The 12,271-nt window shown below is 48.6% G+C and overlaps 1 protein-coding gene across 1 annotated transcript in view; it reads left to right on the top strand.

Annotated features, from left to right (window-relative positions):
- The window catches only part of DPF3 (double PHD fingers 3), a 244,019-nt gene that overhangs the window by 147,070 nt on the left and 84,678 nt on the right, over positions 1 to 12,271 (top strand). The window contains exon 6 of the mRNA XM_057542703.1: positions 7,889 to 7,967. Within this exon, the coding sequence (XP_057398686.1) occupies positions 7,889 to 7,967 (79 nt within the window). The remainder of the gene's footprint in view (positions 1 to 7,888; positions 7,968 to 12,271) is intronic.

The following is a 12,271-nucleotide window of genomic DNA, read 5'->3' as shown; positions in this document are numbered from 1 at the left end:
CTCTGAGGCCTGTCTGGCTCCTTTAGGCTCTAGGCGGGATGCTTACCCCTCCCGTGGACAAGAGGCTAGTCCTGGATGCCCTCTGAGCTTGGGTCCAGTGATAATTATGGCAAGCCTCTCTATTCCCATGGTTCTTGTGTCTGCGTACACATCAGAAACACCACGAGAGCCTGTCGAAATGCAAATCTGCAGGACCCACTCCCAGAAGTTCTGATGTAGGAAGTCTGGGGTAGGGCCTGGAGAGCTGTATTATAAGCAAGTTCCTAGGTGACTGGTGCAAGCGGCCTAGCAGTGCCCATGCTGAGCTAAGATGCTCCGACTTGGACAGGAGCTGGAATTTCTCAGTCTGGACGGGGCGGTCCTCTGATGCTGCACACCTTATAGAGTCACGACTCAGCTTCAGCCATGATCAGTGTTTTGACACTCTTGTTTAATCTTTTCTTTACTCTCACTTTTGGTTGGTTTGCATGTTTGTGGGGTTTGTGTGTGTGTGTGGAATATTTGAATGCAAGCCCCTAGACATTTTTTCATTTAACCTGTACATACCTCAATGTATATCTCTAACAGGTATCATTATCATACCCAATAAAAATAACTTCTAATATCTACTATCCAGTCCCTGATCCTTTCCCCCTGATTTTCTCAAAAATGCCTTTTTATAGTTGGTTTGTTTGAAACGTAGGTCTCTTGTATTCTATAACATACTTCTTCCTTGCTACGCCCTACCACATACATATTATTTTTTCTCCATGCCATTTATTTGTTGAAGAACTTGGGTGGTTGGTCTTGTGGAATTTCTCATATTCTAGATTTGGTAGACTGGGGTTGTTTAATGTGTCCCTCGATCCTCTTTATCTCCTGAAAACTGGTGGTCTGATGAGAGACGATTAGATTCAGGATATTTGTGCGTGTGTGTAAATATTTTTTGGTGGGGCTAGACTCTTTCTTAGGTGTGATGTGTGCTTCTTATTGCTTCACATCTGGAGGTGTATGCTGTCCACTCGTTCTGCTTTCAGTGGTGGTAAAATTGATCAGTGGATTTGGGTGTTGTCAGCCAGATCTCTCCTTAGAACGTGCCCCATCACCTTTTCACCTAATCATCTTAGTGGCCCCTGATGAACTTGCCTGGACCCATGCCTTCTTTGGGGGTTACAAAATAATGGATATCTTATTCCATCGTTAAAGGAGGCTTTAGAATGTGGAGTTTCTGGGCCTTTTGTGAACTCCAATTGCTGTGTACCTCCAGGCCTGCTTCCAACCCTTGTCTCAGCCCAAACCAAACTTACTCGAGTAGATGATGGAGAATGGTCGTCTTTACATCTTCTCCACTCCCAACTGAAATCTAGGCATTGAACTTGTAGTCGGCAAATACGAATTGGGTGTCTTCTCTGTAAGAACACCAGCAGAAGCGGCAGCAACAGCCATTTGTACTTACTGTATACTTCCTATGCATCAGGCAGTGTGATGAGCTCTTCACAATAAGAGCTACGTTACTGGACTACACCACAGTGCATCATAAACACGATAGGTCAATAGTGATATCATAAACATGATATCGATAGTGACAATAGGTCCTTTATACTGCATTCTCTATTTCTGCACTGTCCTTTACAGCACCCACTGGCCACATGTGGGTGGCTACCAAGCACTTGACATGTTGCTAATTCAAATTGAAATGTTGTGTAGGTGTAAAATATTCACCATATTTCAAAGATATAGTAGGAAAAGAATGGTGAACATTTCATTAATATTTTTATATTGATTACATATTGAAATGGTATTACTTTGGATAGACTGGATTAAATAAAATGTATTACTAAAATTAATTGCATCTGTTTCTGTTTTTACTCTTTTTTAAAAATGTGGCTACTGGAAAATTTAAAATGACGTGTGACCCCCCGTTATATTTCTCTTGGACAGCATTGCTTCTTTCGTTCCCATACGTGGGTATTATTACTCCTAGAGAGGTTAAGGAACTTGTTCAAGGACATCCAACCTAGTAAGGAAGAAACTAGGACTTGAACACAGGTCTGTGCTTTTTCTACTGGGTCACACGTGGCCCAGTGCCCAGCATGTGGCCACTGACCATTTTGTTGAATGAATGAATGAATGATGGAAAAAGAACAGAAAGTCGTATTTCAGATTTATGGGAGCTGAGAAAAGGCCTGAACACAGCGAGGGGGCTGGATGGGGCCTAGACTAGCTCTGGGCCCACCCGAGGCTGGCTAAGGGGCAGTCAAACGGCTCTACGTTGTGCAGTGACATTGTAGACATCCATGGTGCGAGCCATGGAAGGACCTGGAAAGTGCAGGTGAGCCTACCTGTGCTGGAATAAGGTATGGAGCTGCTTAACCCACAGGCTCAATGAAGCTACCCTTTAAGGTGTATTCAAGCTGCCACTGGCTCCTGGAGGACGGTCACTCCATTTCTGTTGTCGGGACTGAGAGGCAGTCTGAGGCTGTACATCTCAGTATGTGGCCCTTGGGCCGCAGCATCAATGTCACCTGGGAGCTTGTTAGAAATGCAGACCCCCAGACTCCACCCTAGGTGGGCTGAATTAGAGTCTGCAGTTTAACAGGACTCCCAGGTGCCCTGTGTGTTCATTGAGGAAGTCAGGGCTAAGGTAGTAATGACGAGAACAGTCTCTGCTTTGTTTGAACCGTGAGTTCAAATCCCAGCTCTACCACTTACTAGACTTTGGGTGGTTTAGGTAACCTCTGTGACCCTGACCAGATTGAATAAGTATGCTGGGTCTCAGTTTCTTCATCACTAAAATTGGGGTAATAATACACAACCAATTTTGAGTGCTTAATAAAGGCTAGATATTATTAGGAGGGTGCAAGCAAAGGGAACAACTCTCAGAACCTTGACAATGGAGATTCCCTGAGGGGTGAGAGAAATTGAGACCCAACAATGAATAATTGTATCTGTGGTAACTTTAGCCCAACAAATCAAAGCTCTTTAAAGTTCATGGAATTCCTGTGAGTCATCCATGTGAGTATTATCAATCAGTTGATCAATCAGTAAGTGTTTATGATGCACTGTGGTGTAGTCCAGTACTTTCAAGCTTTAATGTGCATATAAAGCACCTGGTGATCTTGTTCAAGTGCAAATTCTGATGCAGTAGGTCTGGTGGGTGGGGACTGAGATCTCGCTTGGTTAACAAGATCCCAGGTGATGCCAGTGCTGCTGGTCTGAGCACCTCACTTTAAATGGCAAGAGTGTGGAGCAGTGGTTCTCAATTTTTTTTTTGGTCTCAGGGATTCTTTACTTACAAATTACTGAGAGCCCCAAAAGCTATTGTTCTGGTGGGTTATAACTAGTGATACTTCCCATATTAGAAATCAAAACAGAAAAAACGTTAAATTTAAGAATACACGAGCACACAGAGTGATGACATCATTGTGTCGTGTAGCCTCTAGAAAACTCCACTGTGTACTTGTGAGAGAATGAGAGTGAAAACTTTCAAATAACATTTTAGTACTATTACAAAAATAGTTTTGACACTGGAGACTCCCTGAAAGGGTCTCAGGGACCTCCAAGGATCCCTTGACCACTATTTGAGAACAACAGGTATAGAGCAACTAGCTCTCTGCTCGGGACTGAGTCTGTCCCAGTTGAGAGTCTTTTAGTTGTAGGAAACTCAACAGCTTAAGCAAAAGTGGGAAGTATTTGAAAAGCTGCTGAGCCATTGTCCCATATTTGAGCAATTTTTGAAGATTCAGGAAGGACAAGATGGTGGCGGGGATTTAGGATTGGGAAAGAGTAAGGAACCCAGGCAGTTCTGGCCTCTACTTCTCCTTCCTTTACTCTTCTCTTGCAGGATCGCCTCTCCTGCTTCTCTGTGCACGTGGCCCCATAGTTCCTGAATTTATGGGTCCCCCAAGTGACCTGTACTAACTAGAGTCACTGTTTCCCAATTCAGAGTACCTTGGGGGTAGAATCTGATTGGCCCAGCTTGGGTCACATGTCTACTCCTGAGCCGGCCAATCAACGGCGGCCAGTAGGGCAGGGCTGTGTGGTGCAGTCATGGCAGCCATGGCCCACCAGTGTGTGAATGGGGAGGTGGAATGGGGAGGAGTGGAGTCAGGTGAGCAGTTCTCAGAGAGGGAGGATGGTTTCTTTTGGACATCAGCTTCAAAGTTTTCTGTAACAGATTCTGGAAACCTGGGCCTCCGCCTTCTACTGGCTCTGTGACTATGGGCAAATCATGAACCCTCTCAGAACCTGTTTCATCAAGTGCCAAATGGGAATAATATTACTTGGTTAAACTCAGATGGTATTGTAGGAATTAACTGAGCTAATATATGTGAAAGAGCTTTGGATGCTGTGTGCCTAGCATAGTGCTAAATGTCACGGGTTCATAATAAGGTATGAAGTGCCATCTTTGCCCTCAAGGACCATGGAATTAAATGGAGGAGAAAATGCTAATAGTCATGATACAGTTAGAAAGCAGCAGGCTTCTGACCGTGCACTTACCAAATGCAATAAGAGTTCAGAGGAAAGAGCAATCAACTGGGCAAGGAGGGGAAATAATTTATTGAGTACTTCCTGAAGACCTAGCTCTGTCCCCTGTGCTTTCACACCCCCTTATTAGCACTACAACAACTCTGCAATAAAGATGTTTCTATGCCCATTTTACAGCTGAGAAAACTAAGGCTTAGAGAAGTAACTTGTTCAAAAACACATGCTAGTGTTTAAACCTATGTTTGTCTGACTTTAAAGCTGATGCTTTACTCATCAGTGTGGCAAGAGGAAGATTCTTGGAGGTGTGGCATGTTAGCAAGGCTAAAGCATGGACCAGATGTGGATGGGCAGAGTAGAGGCTGATCCATGACCAGGATCAATCAAAACAAAGACTTGGACGTAGCATCAGCATGAGGTGATCCTGGTAGGACTGGCAGTAGGTCGTCAGTGGATATGTCAGTGGGCTTTGGATGGCAGTGAATGAATGAATGACCATGGGCTCCCGTCCTTCACTCCTTTTGTCTAATTGGTCTGAGACTCATGCAGGATGGATTGGGTAGGGCAACACAGAGGTAGAACCCCAGCTGGCGGCTTCTTTGAGCAGTTCAGGGGTTAATTGATGAGCTCCTGGATTAAGATGTGGAATAGAAGGGAAATGCAAAGCCTGAGATGGCTTTTGAAGGAAGACACAATAGCACTTGGATACAGAGAATGAAGAAGAAGAACCAAAGATGATTAACTCACTGACCAGCCGACTGATGGATTGATTCATTTATGCAGCAAACATTTATTAAGTGCTGCTTAGGTGACTGGCCCTGTGCCAGGTTCCAAGTATAACGGTCACTCAAATAGACGTTTTCCACCCTTATGTGGGGGAGATGGAAAACCAACAAGTACACCAAGTATAACGTCAGACAATGCTAAGTGCTATGACATGAAGCAGGGTAGGGGTAAGAGATGGAGGGGATGAGTGAACATGCATTGGTCAGGAGGGCTTCTCTGAGGAGGTGACATTTGAGCAAGACAAGTAGGATTCCGACTTTCCAAGCTTGAAACGTCCCAGGAGACTAGAAGTGTGCTCCAGCCACAGGAGGCGTCCCTTGCCTGTCCCCTCAATGCCCTATAGCCACAATCCCCATTTTGCAGTTGAGGAAACTGAGGTGCAGGGAGAGAGTGGGCGCAGCAGCCGCCCTGCCGGCAGCCCTGCAGAGTGCGATGAAACCCTGGCTCTCCGCAGGGCCCCCGCTTCCTGCTGGCTGCTCCCAGCTCCAGCTCTCCTCCTCTTCTCCTGGGTGGTATTTTTAGTCTCCCAGAACCCCCTCCCTGAGTCTGCTGTTGCCTCTGTCATTCTGCTTGACTTGCTTTCACCTGCTCCCAGGCGCCTGTGACAGGGCTGCGGGCTGCACACGTCAAGCTGTCCCCGGCTTCTCCAAGGGGGGATGCGGGGGGGGGGGCGCGGGCAGCTGAGGGTGACCACCCTCAACGTGGGCAGGCGGGGAGGCCTGTCAGTGCCTCGGGGTGACTGCCAGTGCCGCACAGCTCCCTCTTGGGGTCAACTCTGAGTAATGAGGGCGAGGGGAGGGGACTGCGGGCTGGTGCGTGTGCAGGGGTGGGGGGCGGGGAGGCTAGGAGGGAAAGCGCCCTGGAGGGGAGGGAAGGAGGGAGGTGGAACTTTGTAATTTGTTTTGGAAAGAGACAGCCGAGGAGGTGGTGGCCTTGGTAGCTTGGCAGGTGGTGTTGATTGTGAAGGGTGTGTTTCTGGGGAGAGAGTGAGCCCCGTAGGGCTGGCGTACAGGCCTTTCCACTGTGACATCCCCAGGGAAACTGTGTGTGTGTGTGTGTGTGTGTGTGTGTGTGTGTGTGTGTGCACGCACCTCAAGGCCTTTTGACCATGAAGTCCCCCCGGGGGTCACTTTTCCAGACCAAGCCCCTGGGACTGCCCCATTTCCCCTGCACACCAGATGTTGCCATGTTTTATTTCTCATCCGCTGCACCTTCTTCTCTGTCTCCAAAGACCCCAGCAGGCCCTTTCCTTGGTTGGGAGTTTACTGCTACTCATTACCAGAGAATGACCTGGAGGAAGCTAGGGTGCTACCCATGTGACCGGTGTGGGACTTACAAAGGTCTAAAAATAAACCTTGCCATGTTCTTGTAGCCACTGTCCTGGGGCTGCCCGGCCGCCAGCTCCCTCTGTGGCCGCTCTTGTCTATCCTTGGAGGTAGAGCCCATCCCACCCTCACCCCAGATGATGCTGGCCTCTCTGGAGATGCACACAGGGTGGGGGTACCAAGAGTCCAGCCCCAGGAGAGTGTCAGGTGTCAAGGTCTCTGCCACTGGCTGGAGCCCCGAGGCAGACCACACAGGGGGGGCCTCAGTGGAAGCTTGCCGCATGGAGTAGGCCGAGCAGGGGGGAGGGGAGCTCACGCCCCGATGCTGGGCCTGGCTGCCTCTTTTTTTTTTTTTAAAGCATTTTCTGGTCTATCTCATCTTTTTTAAAAATTTATTTTATTTATTTTATTTTTGGCTGTGTTGGGTCTTCGTTGCTGTGCGTGGGCTTTCTCTAGTTGTGGCGAGCGGGGGCTACTCTTCACTACGGTGCGGTGGGCTTCTCATCGCGGTGGCTTCTCTTGTTGCGGAACATGAGCTCTAGGCACGTGGGCTTCAGTAGCTGTGGCACGCGGGCTCAGTAGTTGTGGCTCGCGGGCTCTAGAGTGCAGGCTCGTGGGCTTAGCCGCTCCAAGGCATGTGGGATCTTCCTGGACCAGGGCTCGAACCGTGCCCCCCCGCGTTGGCAGGCGGATTCTTAACCACTGCACCACCAGGGAAGCCCTGCCTGCCTCTTGAGAGACTTGAGCTGGAGGGGAGTGTGAACACAGGAGTCTGGGGTGATAGCTGCAATTATGCTACTTGCTCTAATTAGCCCACTATCTGGGCAGCTGAGGGGAGCTGGGTTGGCACCCACATGTGGTGTCAGCGAAGCTGGAAGGCTAAGGAGCTGGAGGAACAGTAGAGGATGGGAATTCTGACTGCTCAAGGCTTTGCAGTCAGACTGTCCTGAGTTTGCGTCCTGGCTCTGCACTTAGTGAGCAAGTGACCTTGGGGAAGCTACTTAACCTCTCTGTTGCCTCAGTCTCCTAAGTCTGTAAAATGGAGATAATAGTAGCACCTGCTTCTTGGAATTGTGAGGATTTAATGAAGTGATACGGGTGAGTAGCTGAGTGATTTGGGCAAGTTACCTAGCATCTCTGGGCCTCAGTTTCCTGGCCTGTAAAATGGGGTTGGTATATGAGAGACTACAAGTGTAGTATAAGGTTGAATGAGGAGATATGGGTGAAGCGCTCAGGGCCTCACAGAAAACGTGCTCAGGAACCGTAGTGATTGTCAGCATAACAAGCATCCCAATGTTCCCGTGTCTCCCCAGGCCCGTGGCTCTACAGGTGGCAGAAGGAGGCACGACGCCGCCTCTCAGGAAGACCACGACAAACCTTACGTCTGTGACAGTGAGTATGGCAGACGCCGCCTTCCTGCCCGGGCCCCATGCTTCCTGTGCCCCAGCCTCAGGCTCGCTGGCTCCTCCTCTCAGGCCTGCCTGCTGCTGCCTCGCCGCAGTCACCCCCTGACCTCCTGCTCTTGCTGCTCCAGGCCCTGGTGTTGCTTGCAGGAGGGAGAAGCAAGCCCGGGAGGCCTCCTGGCCCCGTGCTCCTCTCCCTGCAGTGCCCTCCTTCGTGGCTTTCCTCCGGCTCTCTCTCTCTCACTCTCTGTCTCCTTAAGGTTCATCCTCTCTTTCTTTCTCTGTTTCAGAGAATTCAAACAAAAGCGTAACTCAAAATCCTCCGACAAAGGTACTTGGCTCCTGTGGCTTTTCATTTGTTTCCCTTTAACTTCCTTTCTCTTTCTCGCTCTCCTGTCCTAGGTGGGGCAGGTTATGAATCCTTCTCTGACCATGACTTAGTTTAATAAATGGCCCTCGATCCATCTCCAGCTTCTCTTGCTTGCTTCTGAAACATCTTTGGTCAAGCGACTGCCCGGCTCCTGGGTTTAGGGTCTGCAGACAGAGCTGGGGAGGGGCCGAGGGGCAGAGCAGCGGGGGCGGTGGCAGCGGATGGACCTCCAGAGACCTGCAGCTTTCCGAGGGATTGCTGTCAGCTTGAGAGAGCTTTTGTCTTTCTCACCTATCAGAGCACTGGGGGGGTGGATTTAAAAGCCTTGCCTTAGGGACTTCCCTGGTGGTCCAGTGGTTAAGACTCCCCGCTTCCACGGCAGGGAGCATGGGTTCAATCCCTGGTTGGGGAACTAAGTAAGATACCTTCCCGCATGCCGTGTGGTGCAGCCAAAAAAAAAAAAAAAAAACCTTTCCCTAGTTGTCTTCTCACCATATCGGGTGCCACCTGCTCTCTCCATGGCAAGGGCAGCCCTCGAAACCTCTCTCCCTGACCATCTTCCCTTCCCACCTTCTCCTCTCTGAGGAAGCAGAGCTCCGCCGTGGGCGAGAAGGGGCTGCAGTGAGGATGGCAGCGGGACCGCTGAGGCAGGGCCCGGGCACAGTGGTTCCTCGGGCGTCCTGCCCGTCTTGCCAGTGTCTGCAGTCTCTGTGAAAGTGGGAGAGACCCAGGGGAAGGTGGGGCACAGGGAGTACATCGGGGGTGGTGCCCTTTTCCTCCCTCTTCACTGGCCTCTTTTGATTTCAAAAAGTTGTTCTGTGCCCGGTGGGGTGACAGCTGGTTGGAGAACATTTTGCTAGAAGAACTCAAACTCCATGACCCCCACTTGGCTGCTTAATACACCGTGCAGATGACATTCCTGAGACGACTCCTACAGGTAACATCTCCATCCCAAGCCAAGGCCGGTTCAGGATGAGGAGGGAGCAGGGCATGGGTCTGATGTCTCTCTCTCGGCAATACTAGGAGGTGCCTGCTTCCGCCTCGGTCTTGCTTCCTGGATGGGGTTCAGTTTTGTTCTGATGTATAAAAGCCCAAGCATGCTAGCCCTCGGGAGACTGATTCTGGGCTGGGAAGGGTCCTTCAGACCCCCAGGGGGCAGGCTTTCCAGCTGTGTCTGGCCAGAGCAGCCCAGCTATCAAGAAGGCCAAGAGCTGCTTTGGAACTGGGGCATTGCCACTCCATTCCTCTTTTAAAAAGCTGTATTTTCTTAGGTGATTTTCTGCTACCGCAGATAGTGGGATTACCTTTCACGCTCTCTGTCCAGCTTTCATTGGGTTCTCAGCCGGAAATAATCCCAGACACACCCGTGCGCCCTTCTCCACCCTCCCCTCAGTTCCTGTCTTCCCCGCCTTTGCCTCCTTAGTATTAAATCCACAAAGCGCCCTTGTGGGTGTCCCTGTCTGGCCTGGCTCACCCCCTCTCCCCCGAGCTCCTGCGGCTTTGTTTAGGGCTCTCAGTGCCATTTGCTGTTTCCTGTTCCCCTCCCCACGGGCTCTCTTCCTCCTCCTGTTTACCCTGTGGAGCTTGGGAAGCCTGATTGCAGGCCTGGTGGCAGCTTTCTGGAAGTCTCAGGGGCTGATGTCTTGGCTCTGCCCGCACAGGCACTGCCTGCTTTTTCCTCCCTCGGCGGGACAAGGTCCACCGTGGAACGCCCGTCTCTATCCTGGCTCTCTTAGGAAATTGTGTGACAGCTCAGTGATTAATAGACTTTATTTTTATCTGGTGCCCTTCAGACATGTGATCCTTTGGGATACGAATGACCTTTGGAGAGGTCACAAGGCCCACCTCCCACCCCCCCAGCTGAGCAAGGAATGCTTTTAATAATCTCTAATGCATCCTAAGTAGAGAGGTGTCTCCTCAACTCCTTGAATGTCCCCAGGGATGGTGTTACCATAAGCTGCCCTTTCTTCCATGATTCCGACTGTGCTTTGAATGATTGTTTTTTCCTTAATAGGAGCTGAAATTTTTCTCTCCTACAGGCCCGCTTAGCTTTTGTGTATCTTTTCCCAACAAATAGGCACCTTCAGGATTTCGTCTATGCTGGAGGCCCTCTTAACATCCCCTTGTATTCTTGGTTTACCTAGGGATGCATCCCATAATTTCTGCGATGGCCCGGTCTGAATTCTCTTCCAGGTTTAATTTAAGCTCAGCACTCTCATTGGAAGTAGCACCCAGGCCAAGTGGTTCAAAGAGTAACAGACACATTTCCTTGTTTATTTTACACATCGGCTTTTAACACCACCCACATCTGTAGAGAATAGAAGTAATTGGCCACCCCATTGCACTGTGTACCATCTCAACCACTTCCCACCCGGTTGCCTGTCCTGACCCCTGGGCTAATGCCTCTCCAGGTGTGTGCTCTTTTCTACTTCTACATTTGATTATTCCTGCTTCCATAAATCACTCTGCATTTGGCCCTATTGAGTCTCCATAAAGAGATACAATAATATGTGACTTCAATATGCAAGATTCAATAAAGGCAAATTTAAAGACATTGCCCAGTAGTTAAATTTCATTCACCACAGATTCACAATCCCTGCCATTTTTGTATTGTCTATGGATTGATTTGCATAATCCCCACTCCATCTTTCGAGTTATTTATGAAAATATTAGGCCACCTTGGACCCCACCACCTCTTTCCGGGTTTCTGTGGAGTAGTTGTAGCTATTTTTCAGATGTGATTGTATTTAGCCATTCCTGGTGTATATTCCTATATAGTTGCCCTGCTCTGTTCTCGGTCCAAGCTTCCCTTTCAAGGTGGGTGGTTGAAATATTATCTTAGCTGCTAACTTCAGGTGATAGATAGTTTGCTTGTTACCTTTCACTCAGCCCTTGAATTTATTCCATCTCAGAGAAATATTAAAATCATCTGAACATAATTTATTTTCTACCCAATACATGGTGTGTGTGTAGATGAATACTTCATTTTCCAGCAAGTAACCAATCTCTATTAATTATCCTGAAAGTTTACCCAGCTTCAGGATTAAAGTTCTGTTTCTTCCCTTTCAATCTCTTGCCAAAGGGAAAGTGTTCATTCCCTACAGCAAAGCACCTACATGTGACTTTGTAGGAAAGGCTGTTGGTGCTGGTCAAAGTGTGGACCTGGACCACCTGTGGCAGAGATAACCGAGATGTTTATTAAAATGTGATTCTTGGGCCTCCCACCAGAGCTCCTACATCAGAATCACTGTGGAGCAGGCCTGGTAATCTGCATTTTGAGAGCTTCTCAGGCGATAGTTATGAATACTGATTTTTGAGAATGACTGGTCTACCGCATTCAAATTCGAAGGCTTCTGGCCTCTGACTGATCAGCCCTTTTATTATTCTCCTGTTTTTTTGCATCTGGAAGTTTTGGAATCTCCAGGAATTCTCCAGGCAAGAGTGCCACCAGCTTGCATTGCTGTTTTAGTTGGTCTCTTTAGAGTCTTTTCCTTTCCTGTTCTTTCAACATTGATATAAAACTCAGTAGTCCGAAATAAAATTCAGCAACCCAGCACTTGACTTTAGTTTACTTAGTGGCTTTAAATCCCAGTAATGTAATTAACTCCCTTTTATAGGTGAGGTGATAACTGGGGATAGACATATGAAAGAAATCCTTGGGTTTGGGCTACTGAGATATTTTGAAAATAATTTCAAGAGTTTGCCACTTCTCTTCCTAACTGTTCCCAGCCCTGGATTTTCTGTTAGCATCACTGGGGCAGACTCCTGATGAGAGACTCACTTTCCTATTTTCTTTGTTCAAGAAGCATCATAGGAAAGAAGATGGTGGTGATGGGGTGATATTCAGGGAGAAGGAGAACATTTTGTCTCTAAGCTTCAGCCATTTAGGGAGGAACAAAGCACCCATTTGCCCTTCTGCGGGG

The sequence above is a fragment of the Balaenoptera acutorostrata genome, chromosome 3 (genome assembly GCF_949987535.1).
Source record: "Balaenoptera acutorostrata chromosome 3, mBalAcu1.1, whole genome shotgun sequence".
NCBI lineage: Eukaryota > Metazoa > Chordata > Mammalia > Artiodactyla > Balaenopteridae > Balaenoptera > Balaenoptera acutorostrata.
This window is presented reverse-complemented; position numbering and strand designations above follow the sequence as displayed.